Here is a 17,170-nt window from a genome sequence, read left to right on the forward strand (position 1 = left end):
TCTGTTGCTTTTTCATGATGTGTATTTATAAACTGCAATAAATATTAAATAAATTCATATAGATTAATAAGTTATTTTTAATGCTGGTAAATGCTTCAAATAATAGAATTATGATGAAACTACTTAGAAATCCATTATCAGATGCTCTCTAAGGCATTACTTATTGATAACTGTACAAATAGTAAGGCCTAGACTTGTATGTCAACTGCTCACCCATGTTAACCTTGGGACCCCCAAAAAATTCATTTCTGACCATGCCACTGCTCCATCCCAACCATGTCATCAACTCCGCCCCCAGCTTCACCCTTATCCTCACAGAAAACACTTTGAAAATTTCCCCTTTGATATCTGTTATTAATTATGTTTATGTGACATATATTACAAAGGAATGTGATCATTTCATACATCATGCTAAAGAGTGTTTTGTATATTTTTTGAGGGGTTGGGCTTTAAATAGAACAAAAAAGCTTCACTTATAAAGTCATTTTGTCTAATTGTTATAATGAAGGCTTTATTTATTTTTCAGGGGGAGGAGCTTTATAAAATAATAATAAAGCCTCATTTATAAAGCTACTCTAGTTGTGAATGAAGTCTCTGTTATACCAGAAAGCCTTTTTCACTTGGTTCATGCCAGTACTGCAACATTTGACCTTAGACCATTCCTCTAGCAAAGCTCTGGCAGCTAAGATTTAATGCTAAAAAATGCAGAGTAGTGCATTTAGGCTGCAAAATCACAAGGGAATGGTACAGTATTGGAGGTGAAATTCGTCTAGGCACAAAGGGGGTAATTGTATCTAAACATGTTAAAATGGCCAAACAGGTGGATAAAGCAATGATGAAAACCAGAAAGATGCTTAGCTGCATAGGGAGAGGAATGGTCAGCAGAAAAAGGGAGGAGATATTGCCTCTGTATAGGCCCCTGGTGAGACCTCACTTGGAGTACTGTGTACAATTCTGGAGACCGCACCTTCAAAAGGATATAAACAGGATGGAGTTGGTCTAGAGGGTGGCTACTAAAATGGTCAGTGGTCTTCATTCTAAAGCATATGGGGATAGACTTAAAGATCTAAGCATGTATACCCTAGAGGAAAGGCGAGATAGATGAGATATGAAAGAGCCCTTCAAATATCTCAGCGTTGGAAAGAAGGATCATAAAATGAGGTTGAAAGAGGATAGATTCAGGAAATATTTATTTACAGAGAAGATAATGATGGATGTGTGGAACAGCCTCTCATTTGGAAGTGGTGGTGACAAAAAACAGTATCTGAGTTCAAGAAAGCATAGGATAATTATAAGGGATCTCTAAGAAAGTGATGAGAATTATAATGCTAAATTAATTAATTAATAGACAGACTGGATGGGCCATATGCTCTTTTTCTTCCATCTCTATTTCTATTCAGTTACAACCAAGGCTTCCCATATTTCAGCATGAAGCAGTAAATGATGCTGAGAAATGATTTGCCTCAGAATTAGTAGAGATTAACAAGAGAGCATTTAAAGACCCACATGCCTTTCTAAATAAGCTTAAACATTTTTAGTAGTTTTAGGGTGCCTTTAATGTACATACCGACCATAAGAACGTGTAGGTTTTATTTTTCTTTCAGGATTTTGTCAAAGCATTAGATCTACATTTTCTATTTTGAAAAATGAGCAATAAATCTAAATGATCAGAACCGAACTTTGTTTTATTTATCTATTTTTTTTTTTATATAAGTTTGGAGACGATGTAACGCCAGTCAATGAAGCTAAAAGATTCATCTTTGAGAAAGCCGATCTCTGTGCTGTTTGGGAGGTAAGCAATGCCGCAAATTAAAAGTCTTGGGGCAGAAACTAATTTTTTCTTTTAAACTCTAGCACAACTAATTTGTATTGGGTCCACTCACCTGAATTAACCAATGACTAAGAAAACTTCAATCAGCCAAGTTGCCAGCATAAAGTCACATACAGGCCTATCCTGTAAAGTGCGGCCGCGTTTACCCTGCTCCTAAGCCGCTTTTAACTCACGTTCCGGCTGCGTTAGCCCTTCCTGCGATCCCAAATCCCCTTTAACCTACTCCTACCGCGTCCTAAATTCCCCGGGCAACCCCTTCCGCCCGCGGCATGTATATTGCATGCAAACGAGCGAATTAGCTCGATATTGCATGCAAACGAGCCAATTAGCTATTCCCTAGCATCCCGTAACCCGCGCCCCGACTATCGCTATCTTTCCCTGCCTTTTTGTCACGCGTTTAACCTGCAAACTTACCGCCTACCCTGACCCAGGCGGTAGAGGCATGGGTAAGGGTAGGTGGAAAGCTTTCCCCCAGCCCCCGCTCACCTGCCCCGGCCGCGATCATGGGTGCCGGTCTCCGTGGCAGCCCCAGTCCTCTCCCCTGCTCCCGAAGCCAAAAAAAAAAAGCGAAAAAAACGTTGCAGCCCCTCTCCGATGTCCGGACTGGTGCTGCCACGGAGACTGCAACGGCAAAGCGACTTTTCGTTTTTTTTTTTGCTTCGCCGCTGTCAGTGTCCCCCCTCCTCTCGGAGCAGGTCGCGAAAAGCAGCCTTGCTCCAGGAGGAGGGGGAGACACTGACAGCGGCGAAGCAACGGCGAAGACAGCGGCAAAGCAAAAAAAAAACCAAAAGCAATTTTGTTGTTTTTTTTTTCAAAATCGACAATTTTGTTTTTTTTCCAAAAGCGACTTACTTTTGGGATCTGTCAAGATCCCAAAAGTAAGTCGCTTTTGGACGCCTGCCAACTTACTTTTCTGAAGCCATCATCAGGAACACATTGTGATCGTAGCTCCTCCCGACGAAGATGGCCGCCTGCACGGGGAAAGCGTGCAATTGGCTGCTCAAGACGTGACGTCACGACGTCACGTCTTGAGCGGCCAATTGTACGCTTCCCCCGTGCAGGCTGCCATCTTTGTCTTCGTCGGGAGGAGCTACGATCGCATGTGTTCCTGATGATGGCTTCAGAAAAGTAAGTTGCTTCGCCGTTGTCAGTGTCCCCCCTCCTCTCGGAGCAGGGCGCGAAAAGCAGCCTTGCTCCGAGAGGAGGGGGGACACTGACAGCGGCGAAACAAAAAAAAACCGAAAAGTCGCTTCGCCGTTGCTTCGCCGCTGTCAGTGTCTCCCCCTCCTCCCGGAGCAAGGCTGCCTTTCGCGCCCTGCTCCGAGAGGAGGGGGGACACTGACAGCGGCAAAGCAAAAAAAAAACCGAAAAGCCGCTTCGCCGTTGCTTCCCCGCTGTCAGTGTCTCCCCCTCCTCCCGGAGCAAGGCTGCTTTTCGCGCCCTGCTCCGAGAGGAGGGGGGACACTGACAGCGGGGAAGCAAAAAAAAAACCAAAAAGTCGCTTCGCCGTTGCTTCCCCGCTGTCAGTGTCTCCCCCTCCTCCCGGAGCAAGGCTGCTTTTCGCGCCCTGCTCCGAGAGGAGGGGGGACACTGACAGCGGGGAAGCAAAAAAACCAAAAGCAAGAAGTAAGTTGCTTCGCCGCTTCCCTCCTCCCGGAGCAAGGCTGCTTTTCGCGCCCTGCTCCGGGAGGAGGGAAGAGTGAAGCGGCGAAGCGGCGAAGCGACTTACTTTTTGCTTTTGGTTTTTTCGCTTCCTGGTATCTGTCATTTCAAATGACATTTGAAATGACAGATACCAGCGTGGCGTGAAGCCTTAGGCCCGCGCACCCAGGATACTGTATAGGCGCTGTATCCAGTAAAATGGGTTGCGCGGGCCTAACGCTTCACAGGCACTTATTAGCCACGGCATGCATTTGCATGCAATTAGAGTTCAGGATCGAGCGGTAGGTGAGCTGCACTGTGCGGGCGGTAACCGCGGGTGCCACAGGCACTAATGCAGCTCTTCCTACCGCTCGGTATTGGATAGGTCTGATAGATGTTTATAATCATAGATGAGACAATCCATAGGTTGTCTTGGAGAAGGGTTGTAAATGTGAACATTGTCCCTGAGTCTGCTTGAGTTGAGTTATTGATTTATTGATTTTGTGTTTCATGAATATTTATTTCCCTCCTTTAGTAGGCTAAAATAACACATAAGACACCCAGGCAACTTACTTTGTACTAAACTGAAAATCAGTTGGTCCATATTCAGCTGCTGTGTGGCTGTGCTAGTTAACCATGCCACTGAACATACCTGGCTATCTTAAAGTTAGGGCAGCCCTACAGCCCAAGAAGAGTTAGCCAGATAAGTTAACCAGCAGTTATATGATTCTTATAGTTAGCCTGAGCCTGATAATTAATTAATTAAGAGCCACACACAGACAGAATATACAGAGGCATGTAGAGTGAGATTTGACAGCTAAAAGGACACTGTCACTGCAGTCAAGAGACCACTTTGCTAGATGTTTAGAGAAACCTGACATTTTGTACTTAGGCTAAGGGAGGGGTACAGAGAAACAATACAAAGGTCACTGATAACTATTACTCTGAAACCTGTTGGACAAGAATCTGTTGGCCATGCTATTATTGCTTTGAGGATTCACAGATACAAAATGCTGAAACTCTGAGAACTATCAGATAAGAATTTGGAAGCTCCCAACATCAAAACAGCGCTAGGGTCCTTATTAATGTTTGCAGGGATAATAGCGAGGTCACCACCTTTACCCTATAGACATAAGGCCTTTTTGAAACAGTGTAAAGGTCACTGACCTGACTCTGCAGCCATTTGTTAATATTTACCAGAATAATACCAAGGCCAGGTAAACTCACATAAGGTCTGGAAGCTATAAACACCCTAGGCATGAAAGCAGGACATCAAAGCAAAACCTGAGAAGATAGGGAGGAACAACTTGGTGGGGGTGTGGCACTTTATGTCCGGGAGGCTATAGAGTCCAACAGGATAAAGATCATACAAGAGACTAATTGCTCAGTAGAATCTATCTATATGGGTAGAAATCCCATGTGTATTGGGTAAGGGGCGGATTTTAAAAGCCCTGCGCGCCGGCGCGCCTATTTTGCATAGGCTGCCGGTGCGCGTAAAGCCCCGGGACGAGCGTAAGTCCCGGGGCTTTTGAAAAGGGGCGGGAGGGGGCGTGTCCGGGGGCATTCCCGAAACAACGCGGCGTTTCGGGGGCGTGCCGTGGCATTTCGGGGGTGGGCCCAGGGGGCGTGGCGCCGGCCCGGGGGCATGGTCAAGGCCTCCGGACCAGCTCCCTGGACCGGAACTCGAGCGGGGCTGCTAGCCGGCGCGCGCAAAGTTACGCCTGCTTTCAGCAGGCGTAACTTTGCCGACAAAGGTGGGGGGGGGGGGTTAGATAGGGCTGGGGGGGTGGGTTAGGTAGGGGAAGGTGGGGGGAGGGCGAAGGAAAGTTCCCTCCGAGGCCGCTCCGAAATCGGAGCGGCCTCGGAGGGAATAGGCAGCGCCGCTGGGCTCGGCGCGCGCAGGTTGCACAAATGTGCGCCCCCTTGCGCGCGCTGACCCCGGAATTTATAAGATACGCGCCGCTACGCACGTATCTTATAAAATCCAGCGTACATTTGTTCGTGCCTGCTGCGCGAACAAAAGTACGCGATCGCGTATTTTTTTAAGATCTACCCCTAAGAGTATAGTGATAGGAGTATACTACCGTCCACCTGGACAAAATGGAGAGACAGATGATGAAATGCTAAGAGAAATCAGGGAAGCTAACCAATTTGGCAGTGCAATAATAATGGGAGGTTTCAATTACCATCCAAACCACGAAGCAAACCTTGCACATCAGCAAGTACCAACAGACAATGGTGCAAGAATACAACTTTGAAGATCTACCAATGTTCAATGACAATTTAATTATTATTTTTTGCACAATATATAATTTGTAATCGGCAACTCCACATGAATCAAAGAGTCATTTGTGTAAGTCCCCCGACACGGTCCCGTGTTTCGCTTGTTGCTGCATCGGGAGGCACCATCGTTATAATTAAATCTACAATACAAACAAATATAAGTGGTAGACCACAAAATGAAGGGCTACTTTGTTAAAGATAGAGATTACAGTTGAAGTACATACCTTTCAGATCAAATATGGAGTGCGAGCGCCCTCAACAGTAACAAACTTTTAAAGAACAGGATTGGCGCCAAACAGGATTACATTGCGAGATTCCTGAACCAATCAAAAAGGAGCACACATTTAACCAAATAAATGCCACTCAATTTCCTTATTTAAACCTTTCGGGCTGATAGTGTCAAGAGTAAATATCCATCTCTGCTCTTTTCTTCCCAGTAGTCCAGGATAGTCTCCCCCTCTAGCATGACAGGGGATCACCTCCAATACTGAGAAGAGAAGGTCAGAGATGACATGATTATGTTGAGACCAATGGTTTACCAAAGGTTCATCTATTCTCAGCAGACGGATGTTAGAGCAGTGTTCAATTATCCTTGTCTTGACCATTCGTGTGGTTTTTCCCACATACAAGAGGGGGCACGGGCATTGCACGACGTATACCACACCTTTGGTTGTGCAGTCAGACTTTGCACGTAATTGAAAAACACGGCCAGTGTTGGGATGAATAAACTCAGAAATCGCATTGGTGGGGGTACACATAGTACAGTGTCCACATGGGCCATGCCCACCCTCTGCCTCAGGTAAATTCCTATGGCTAGAAAACATTGCATGGACCAGCTGATCTCGGAGATTCCTACCCCTCCTGAAAGTAAAACGCAAAGATCCCTGCAGAAGGTTGGATAATGACAAGGCTTGCCAATGTCTACGGATTATGGTTGCTATAGTTTTACTGAAAGTTGAAAATGGAAGGATACAGTTATAAAATGCCTCATCCGAGCCCGGAGTGGGAAGAAACAACCAGTCATGATTGGAATATAAAGCCCATTTAAAAGCTTTCTTCACCACACGAGCAGGGTATCTTCTATCCAAGAATCGGGTGGTCATGAGGTGAGATTGTTTCACAAAATCAGTACGGGAGGAGCCGTAAAACCACAGGTCAGTTTTTACGTCGGAGATGTAAAAACTGACCTGTAGGGATATTGTCTCTCAATGGCTTAGGGTGAAAACTTGTGTAAGATAATAAGGTGTTCCGATCCGTCTCTTTTCGATAAAGAGTAGTGGTAAACTCCCCATCCTTCACAAAATGGCGCCGATCGCCTTTGCCCTCACTATGACGGCGATCGGCGCCATTTTGAGTATTGGGATCGGACGGACGGCGTGAAAGGAGGTCGCTCCCGGACCCCCGCTGGACTTTTGGCAAGTCTTGTGGGGGTCAGGAGGCCCCCCGAAGCTGGCCAAAAGTTCCAGTTGGGTCCAACGAGGGTCCCGGAGCGACCTCCTGCCACATGACCTACCTGTCACGTGGTAGGAGCACAAGATGGCGCCGGTGACCATGTGACAGGGACTGACCAATGGCACCGGCAGCCCCTGTGACACAGGCTATCGGCGCCATGAGGAAACCGCAAATGAGTGCAGGGATGGCTTCCTGACTCCCCGCTGGACCACCAGGGAGTTTTGGTAAGTCTTGGGGGGGTCAGGAGGGTGGGGGTAAGTCTTGGGGGGGTCAGGAGGGTGGGGGGTTTAAATGTTTATTTAGGAGGCCGAATACAACGGATATCTGTTGAATACGTGGGGAGTCGTGATGCGTTTCGCCTCCCCACGTATTTTTCAGATTGCAAAAAATAAGTTGCGGATTACAAATATGTGGAAAACGGATGCACACCCCTAGTGCGCATACGCCTTCACTGCCTTGAGCATCCTATTGGACGTACAGGCGTGCAAGTATTCACTTTAGCCGGCGGGGCTGCTGAAGCCGCTCTCTCTCGCCGCCCTTCTACTGCTGCTGCTGGGGGCTTGCGTGGCCGCAGGTGAGCGGGGGCTGGGGGAAAGTTTGGGACTGTGAAATTTCGTCTCTCTCTGCTGGGGCTTGGATTGGATTGGGTTGGTTTGGTTTGGGACTGGGCGGCTAAGTGCGAGAAGCATTTTTTTTCTGTGGATTGGGTTGGTTTGGGACTGGACAGCTAAATTTCGTCTCTCTCTGCTGGGGGCTTGGATTGGGTTGGTTTGGTTTGGGACTGGGCGGCTAAGTGCGAGAAGCATTTTTTTTCTTTGGATTGGGTTGGTTTGGGTTGCGTCCCTGCCTCTGATCGCTGGCTGCTGGGGCTTGCTGGTGCTGGGCGCTCAAGGCAGCAGGGTCTGTAGGAGAGCCATCCACTTCCTGGTACCTGTCATTTCAAACATCATTTGAAATGACATTTTAAATGACAGGTACCAGCGCACCCAGGATACTGTATAGGCGCTGTATAGCACCTATACAGTAAAATGGATTGTGCTTCATGGACGCACGTTGGATGCGGCTTGGACGCGGCTTGCATTTGCATGCCATTTAAATACAGTATTGAGGGGTAGGTGATCCGAACTGTGCGTGCGGCAAACGCGGGTGCGCCGGGCACTAACGCACCTCTTTCTACTGCCCCTTACTGTATCGGCCCGAAAGTGTGGTATTGAGCTCTTGAGCAGCTGTTAAGTTGACACTGCATATCTTATGCAAGCACTTTGGCAGGTCTAACTTATCTGGTTAACTTAATGGATAATTACAAATATTGTAGTTTTCTGGCTAAGTTAGCCAGAGAAGTAACACTGCCTAGATCCACCCACTGCCCAACCCTGACCTATCTGGCTAAATACTTAGCCAGATAAATGACATATCTGGTTATGTGGCAACTGCTGAATGTAGCTGAATATTCAGTGGATACCATTTAGCCGAATAAGTTCTACTTATCCGACTAATATTCAGCTTTTTTGAATATTGGGCTCAATCTCATCTCCTATGACTTTTCATCTCATATCCTATGACTTTCCATACAGACCCCATACCATTTTTTTTGCCTTTCTCTGGATTGCTTCTATTCTGTCCTTATCCTTTTTAAGATGAGGTCTCTAGAAAAGAACCCAGTATTGAAGGTGAGGTCTCAACAAGGATCTGTGCAGGTGTACCATCACCTCCCTTTTCCTGCTGGTTATGCCTCTTTCATTGCAGCCCAGCATCCCTCTGGCCTTAGCCACTGCCTTATCACATTGCTTCATCACCTTCAAATCATCAGACACTATCACTCTGAGGTCTCTCTCCTAGTTCAATCACATCGGTCTTTCACCCCCCAACACAATCAAGTCCTTTGGATTACTGTACCCCAAATTCATATCTCTGCACTACTTGGCATTGAATCTCAACTGCCAAACCTCTGACCACTTCTCCAGTTTTTCTAAGTCACTTCTCATTCTCTCCAGATGTGTCCATTTTGTTTCAAATCTTAGTGTCATTTGCAAAAAAACAAATTTTACCTTCTAATCCCTTTGCAATATTGCTCACAAACTGATCCCTGAGGAACTCCATTTATCACTCTTCTTTCTTCAGGATAGGTTCCATTTACCACTACTCGCTGACATCTGTCAGTTAGCCAATGTATAATCCATTCCACCACTTTGGGACCCACTCCCAGGCTTCTCATTTTATTTATGAGCCTCCTATGTGTCAAAAACCTTGCTGAAATCCAAGTAACCCACTTGGAATGCTCTTAGTTGCTCCTGTTCTCTATCACACAATCAAAAAGGTCAATCAGATACATTTGACAGGACCTTCCTCTGCTAAAACCATGTTGCCTTGGGTCCTGTAACCCATTGAATTGCAGATAGTTCATTATAATTTACTTTAGCAGTCTCTCTCCATTAATTTTCTCATTACTGAGGAAAGGCTAACAGACCGGTAGTTTTCAGTCTCCTCCCTACTACCACTTTTGTGAAGCGGGACCACATCCACTCTTCTTCAGTATTGTGGCACTGCTGTCATGGACAAAGATCATTTGAACAAGTCTTTCAGTGGACCCACCAGCACTTCTTGGAACTCCCTCAGTATCCTGAGATGTGTCTTATCCGGCACCATGGCCTTGTCCACTTTCAAGTTTCCTAATTCCACCCAAATACTCTCAACTGTAAATGGGAATGTTTCTATCCCACAGTCTTTCTTCAATGTCTTCTTTTGTTAAAACCAAACTGAAATATTGGTTTGATATTTCTGCTATTTCTTTGTCTTTTTCTATACCTTGCTCCTTGTCTCTTTTCAGTCTTACAATACCACCTCTGGTCTTCCTCTCTTTTTTATATATATATATCTGAAAAATGTTTTGTCACCATGCTTCACCTTTTTGGTGATCTTTTTTTCTATTCCATCCTGATTTCTTTTCTTGCCTCTTTCTGCTTTACCAGATAATCTTCCTTGTGTTCCTTTATACTTCTGAAATGCCAATCTATTTGCCTTTATATTCGCAGCCATCACCTTGGTTTTATTTACTTTTATTACTTAAAGGTTTGTCACCTTTGTTGTAGCTCCTTTTAATTTGGCCCACTGTTGTTCGATTTCACTCATCTCCTCCCAGCCTTCTAGCTCCTTCTCAAAGCATATTGCCGTTTTAAAATTTTATTGCTGTTTTTGAAATCTAGGACCTTGATCTTCTCGTGACTTTCCTCCCTTTTGGCCATTATATTAATCTAAATCATCTGATGCTCACTGGTGCCCAGGTGGGCACTTACCTGCACATATGAGATACTGTCTCCAATTATGAGCAACAGATCCCAGTATCGCTCCAACCATCATGGGTTCCATCATCATTTATTTGAACATAGCCCTTTGAAGGGCTTCCACAATCTCTTCTTCCTGCAGATTTTGCAGTAGGAATAATCCAAACCACATCCAGCAGATTAAAATCTCCAGTGAGAAGCACTTTACAATTCCTCTCCAATGAGCAGCACCTCTCCTTTGGGTCACAGGATATAATGTGCTGCTGTGTGGTTTGACTGTATAATGGAGTTTTTTGTATGTAAAGGGTAAAAGCTGGTAATATAAAGGTAGTTACATCTGTTAGTTGCTTTTCTGTATATATATTTATTTATTTTATTTATTTAAAATCTTTTCTATACCGTCGTTAAGTTATGTACCATCACAACGGTTTACAGTAAGGCACAAAATACTAATGAGTAGTATGTTTTCAAAAGTTATACAATTATAGAGAGTGCCCTCTGGGTTCCGGTTACAGAAAATTTCAATATAAAGGCTATTTGATAAATAATCTCATGTTTTGTCCATATATGTTTGACGATGGCCATTTTTGGCTGACACTGTGATATTCAAAAAAATTAATTTTTCTGTGGAATAGTCCATTTTGTGTTGCACTTGGAGGTGGACCCTTGTCCTGGAGCAGTGGAGAACAGCTCCCTGGTAGGGACCAGGAAGCACCTGTCTCCAGGGGATGGAGCACAGGAAGAGACAGAGGCTAGGATGAGCTTCACCTCTAGAAGCTCGCAGCCCCCCCGGGTGGAGGCTTGGAGGAGCTCGTGGCTGCCACTGGGGAGGCCGACCCGTCACTTGCAGAGGAGCTAGCGAGGTGAGCAGGCCCATGCGCGGGCTGGGCACGGACGGGCACTCAACAGTAACCCCCCTTCCAGGCCTCCCTCTATTCGGCCATGGCTTTTCAGGATAGGTCCTATGGAAAGTCCTGAGGAGCTCTTTATCAAGAATGTTGTGGGATGGTTCCCATGAGTTCTCCTCGGCCCCATAACCCTCCCAAGCTAAGAGGTATTCCCATCTTTCTCGACGCCGACGGACGTCGAGGACCTCTCTTACCTGGAGTGATGAGTCTGGTTCGGTAGAGATCCGCAGAGGTGAAGGATCTCTATGAGAGGGCCAGGATTGGACCAAAGGCTTCAACAGAGAGACATGGAATGTGTTGTGAATGCCCATGGCATGAGGTAGCTGAAGTTGATAAGACACTGCTCCCACTCTTTGAAACACTGGAAATGGGCCGATGTACTTGGGAGCCAGGCGATGAGAAGGGAGTCTCAACCTTATGTGTCGGGTACTTAACTATACCTGACCAGGATGGAAGAGTGGAGCGGGACGTCTATGGGCATCAGAAGTGCGCTTGGAGCACTCAGTGGCCTGGGTATGGCATTCTTTGACTTGATTCCACACCTGGAGAATGGTGTGGGCCATGAATTGCGCAGCTGGAGAAGGAACAGTCAGAGGAACTGGAAGTGGCAGCCGAGGTTGTCGTCCGAATACCATGGAGAACGGAGATACATTGGTGGCAGCAGCGATGTGGGTATTATGCAACAGCTCAGCCCAGGGTAACAGATCAGACCAGTTGTCCTGCTGGTCATTCATGTAGGAACGAAGAAATGTTTTCAAGGTCCGGTTGGTCCTTTCAGCTTGACCATTGGCCTGTGGGTGATAGGCCGACGTGAAATTCAAGGCAATGTTAAACTTTTTGCAAACCGTGGTCCTCGGTCGGATATGATTTCCTTTGGGAGTCCTTGGAGATGGAAGATGTGTTTCAGGAGCAACTTGGCTAATTCTGGGGCCGATGGGAGGCCCGGCAGCGGAATGAAGTGCCCATTTTTGAAAAACGGTTGATGATGACCCAGATTACGGTATTGTTCTGGGACGGAGGCAGGTCTGTGATGAAGTCCATTGAGATGCTGGACCATGGTTCGGTAGGTGCTGGAAGCTGTTGGAGTAGGCCCCAAGGCCGTCCAGTAGGTGGCTTCTGTTGGGTGCAGACGGGGCATGAATCTACATAGTTATGAGTCTTGCACCATGATGGGCTACCAGTAATATCTACGCAACATCTCTAGAGTCCTGGTACAACCCGGGTGTCCTGCCAACTTGGAATCATGGGCCCATTTCAGAACTCGTTCACATAATCTACGTGGAACGACGGTTTTCCCAACTGGAACTGTAGTGGTCACGGCAAGGGATATGCAGGCAGGATCTATGATGTGTCTGGGAACATCAGGAACATCCTCTGGTTCGAAGGATCTTGATAGTGCATCAGCACAGAGGTTCTTGGAAGCTGGGCGATAACGTAGAACAAAATTGAACCGTTCAAAGAAGAGCGCCTATCGGGCTTGTCTAGGATTCAAGAGTTGAGCTTCTTTAAGGTGCTCAAAATTCTTATGGTCGGTGAAAATGGTAAATTTATGTTGCGCCCCTTCCAACCAGGGGCGCCACTCTTGGAGCACCAACTTGACGGCTAGAAGTCTTGGGCACCAACAGTGTAGTGCTGCTCTATAGGAGAGAACTTGTGTGAGTAGAATGAACAAGGTATCAGTTTACCCTTTGAAGAAAACTGACTTAAGACATCTCCTGCTCTAATTGTAGAGGCATCAACTTCGACGACGAATGGGCGTCTTGGGTCTGGATGCTAAAGACAAGGGCCAGAACAGAATGCTTCTTTGAGCATCTGAAAGGCGGCTTGTGCTTTGGGAGTCCACACACAAGTGTTAGCCCCTTTCTTGGTCATGGTGGTGAGTGGAGCAGCTAGGGTAGAATAATTGGCAATGAAGCTCCTGTAATAATTAGTAAAGCCAAGGAAACATTGTAAGGCCTGGAGGCCTACTGACTGGGGTCAGTCTCGGATCCCCTGGACTTTATCTGGATCCATGGAGAAGCCTCGATCAGATATGATGTACCCTAGGAAGGGTAAGTGATTTTGCTCGAAGAGGCACTTTTCTAACTTGACATAAAGGTGATTTTCTCTTAGACATTGGAGAATGATCTGAACATGATCTCGATGGGATTCAAGGTCTTGGGAAAAGATCAGGATGTCGTCAAAATATACGACTATGAATGAGTACAAGAGATCTTGGAGGATTTCATTCATAAGGCATTGAAAGACCTCTGGGGCATTGCATAGCCCAAAGGGCATCACGGTATATTCATAGTGACCATCCCTCGTGTTGAATGCGGTTTTCCAGATATCTTCAGGTTGGATGCATACCAGATTGTATACACCCCTCAGATCCAACTTGGTGAAGATCCATGTCCCTTGAAGGCGGTCAAACAGCTCACTGATAAGGGGCAGAGGGTACCGGTCCTTGCGGGTTATGGTGTTGAGCCCTCTGTAGTCAATACAAGGGCGTAAACTACCGTCCTTTTTCTTGACGAAGAAAAAGCCCACTCCAGCGGGAGAATCAGAGGGACAAATGAACCCTTTTTCTAACTTCTCTTTGATAGACATGGCTAGGGTTTCTGGACGAGACAATGGATAAGTTCTGCCCTTGGGAGGCATCGTGCCCAGCAGAAGTTCTATGGAGCAATTGAACTTGCATAGCGGAGGCAAGGTGCCCGCCTTCTGCTTCAAGAAAACATCTTCGAACTCAATACACTGGGTAGGCAAACCAGATAGGGTGGTAGACTTCAAGACAGAGACTGCTGGAGATACTTGACGTAGACATGTCTTCTGGCATTTGGAACCCCACTGCACCAACTGCAGGGTATGCCAATCGAACTGGGGTTCGTGGACCTGGAGCCAGGGCAGCCCCAGGATGACTGGATGTGTAGAATGTTTTAACACATAGAAGGACATCTCCTCCTCATGGAGAGTGCCCATGGTAAGATGGACAGCCACTGTATGATGGGTGATGAGCCCTGGAAGATGTTCTCCTTGAATGGAGGCGATGTGGAGGCTCACATCTAATGGCTGAAGAGGAATGTTCAGAAACTTGACAATGTCATCCATGATGAAGCTGCCATTTGCTCCTGTAGTGACAAGAGCAGTGGTGTTGAAGGAATGGACCTCGATGCCCAGAGAGACTGGAAGCAGGAGTTGGGGACCGGTGACAGTAGTGCCTAAGCTTGGGACCCCCGCCAGGCTCAGGCATTTCAGTTTTCCGGATGGACCAGACAGGACTTCCGAAGATGTCTGGAAGCACCACAGTAAAGGCAAAGACCCTCCTTTCTCCAATGGAGACATTCAGTCGGAGACAGTCGCCCACAGTTCACCTCCATGGGTTCCACCATGGAAGGAGGTGGTGGTGATGGTGCCTTGACTGGAGGACTCTGGGCATGCATGGGACGCGATGTAGGAGAGCGGGAAGCCTTTACTTCTAGGAGCCTTTGCCGGAGAATATGGTCAATCTTCCTGGTGAGGGGAAATCAGGTCCTCTAGAGATGTGGGAGTCTCTCGGACAGAGAGTTCATCTTTGAAAGTGCTGGAGAGTCCATCTAGGAAGATGGCTTGAAGACAATCTTCTTGCCACCCGAGCTCAGCAGCCAGGGTCCTGAATTCCACTGTATACTGAGAGAGGGTCCGTGACCCTTGACGGAGGTGGAGTAGATTATGGCTGGCTACAGCTTGGCGGCCTGGGTCTCCGAAGGTCTGCTTGAAGAGAGCAACAAACTCGAAAAGCTTGGAAAGCATGGGATCAGAGCATTCCCATAATGGAGAGGCCCATGCAAGAGCCTTCCCTTCTAGATGGGAAAGGATTAAGGTCACTTTAGTGGTTTCCTTCAGGAACAAGGAAGGATGCAGTGCAAATTGTATGAAGCACTAATTGAGGAAGCTACAACAGGAATGTGGGTCTCTGTTGTATCGAGGAGGTGCAGGGAGCGCCAATGATGCTTTGGGTAGCATAGAGGCTGATAGGCCCACAGGATTGGCCAGAGCTGTATCTCGCAGCTGGGAACGAAGCTCTTCTACCGAAGAAGCTAGCAATTCCAAAGCTTGGTGATGTTCTTTGACTCTGGTGGCCAAACCCGGTAGGGCCCTAGAGGCAGGAGACTCTGCCGAGTCCATGGCCTTGGCAACCTGTTGCGCTTGGAGGTGGACCCTTGTCCTGGAGCAGTGGAGAAAGGCTCCCTGGTAGGGACCAGGAAGCACCTGCCCTCAGGGGGCGGAGCACAGGAGGAGACAGAGGCTAGGATGCGCTTCACCACTGGAAGCCCGCGGTCCCCCTGGGTGGAGCCCATAGGGACCTGGGCCGCTTGGACTTAGGTGGGCCTCGCAGGGTCCCCCAGAGAGGTAGTAGAGAGGCGTGCCCACGAACAGCAAGGGAGCGCAGTCGGACACTAGGCTGTAGGCCTGGAGGAGCAAGGAAGGCCAGAACAGCGTAGGCAATGACAAGGCAAGGGACAGAGCCAGAATCAGGAGACGAGATCAATGGCAGCCGGGGTCAGAATCCAAGGATCAGTCTGAGAAGTAGTCAATGAAGCAGGGATCAGGTTCCAGAGGTCAGATGAGGTCACAAGGTAGGCAGAGGTCAGGATCCAGGCAGCAAAAAGAATGGTCAAGGAGCAGGCCGAGGTCAGTACCAGAGAGACAGTCCGAGGGTACTTCCTGGGGAGACAGGACAAACAGAAGCTGGAACAGAAGGGCGCTGGAACAGTAGGATGCTGGAACAGTAGGACGGTGGAACAAGACTGGAATAAGACTGTGAATGCAGAGGTGAACTAACAACTCATCTCAAACACGCACACAATCTCTCAACTCATCTCATACATGCACGCACACACCCTCTACAGACCCTCAGCCTCTCTCTCACCTCTGGGCCTCCTCTTCATGGGTCGCCGCAGGATGGGCTCTGCAGGGGCCCTGAACTTCTCGGGCCGCGGCAGCCCTGCTACCGGGCCTCTTCCTCTTCCTCGGCCCTGCTACCGGGTCTCTTCCTCTTCTTGGGCTGCTGCGACTTGGGATTCGCAGCAGCCCGTGGCGGCTCCTCCTCTTCTGCATGCGCTGATGCTCTTCCTCCTTCCTGCCCACGCGGCTCCGGCAACGTTTACTTCCGTGGCGCACAGGCAGGAAGGAGGAAGAGCATCAGCGCGTTTGAACGCGATCTTTTTCTTCGGGCAAGGCAGCTCAGCGGCTGCATGAGCCTCCTTGCGCCCGGGGGCATTGGCTCCCCTCAGGATACCACTGCTCGCGTCTGCCCCTAATACCTTGGAAACTTTATTTAAAAAAAAAAAAATGACGTCACAGGATTGATCGGCCCTACCGGGAGAAGCCCGATCCCCCGATAGGTCAATCCGCCCCTGTTTACAAGGGATGGCTTACTTTCGGGGGAGGTCTTATATTTAGGAATTCGGCAAAATCTCTACTAGGTCTTATTTTAGGGGGATGTCTTATTTTCGGGAAACATGGTATAGGGTGATAGCTTGGAGGTATCTTCCTGTCAATATGCCTTCTTGCCATGTACCTGATTTACCACCTTAGGGGTCTTGTTGCTGTTATGGCTAGCTGCTGTACTCCATATGTACCACCTTTGGGGTCCTACTACCTCTAGGCCTATCTGCCATGCCCCAGAAGTTACATCTTGGGGATATTGATGCCTTCTTTTTGTTTACTGTTTGGATACCAGCCTAGTTCTTCCTCTCTACTTCTTTCTTGGTTATACCTGGGTGTTTTATCCCTAAAATAAAATGTAGAAA

At 47.6% G+C, this 17,170-nt stretch overlaps 1 protein-coding gene across 1 annotated transcript in view; it reads left to right on the plus strand.

Moving 5' to 3' along the window:
• LOC115090539 (prostaglandin F synthase 1-like) overlaps positions 1-17,170 on the plus strand; it is a 123,936-nt gene that overhangs the window by 69,443 nt on the left and 37,323 nt on the right. Inside the window, exon 4 of the mRNA XM_029599762.1 lies at positions 1,715-1,792. Coding sequence (XP_029455622.1) covers positions 1,715-1,792 — 78 coding nt within the window. The remainder of the gene's footprint in view (positions 1-1,714; positions 1,793-17,170) is intronic.

The sequence above is a fragment of the Rhinatrema bivittatum genome, chromosome 4, assembly GCF_901001135.1.
Source record: "Rhinatrema bivittatum chromosome 4, aRhiBiv1.1, whole genome shotgun sequence".
Taxonomy (NCBI): domain Eukaryota; kingdom Metazoa; phylum Chordata; class Amphibia; order Gymnophiona; family Rhinatrematidae; genus Rhinatrema; species Rhinatrema bivittatum.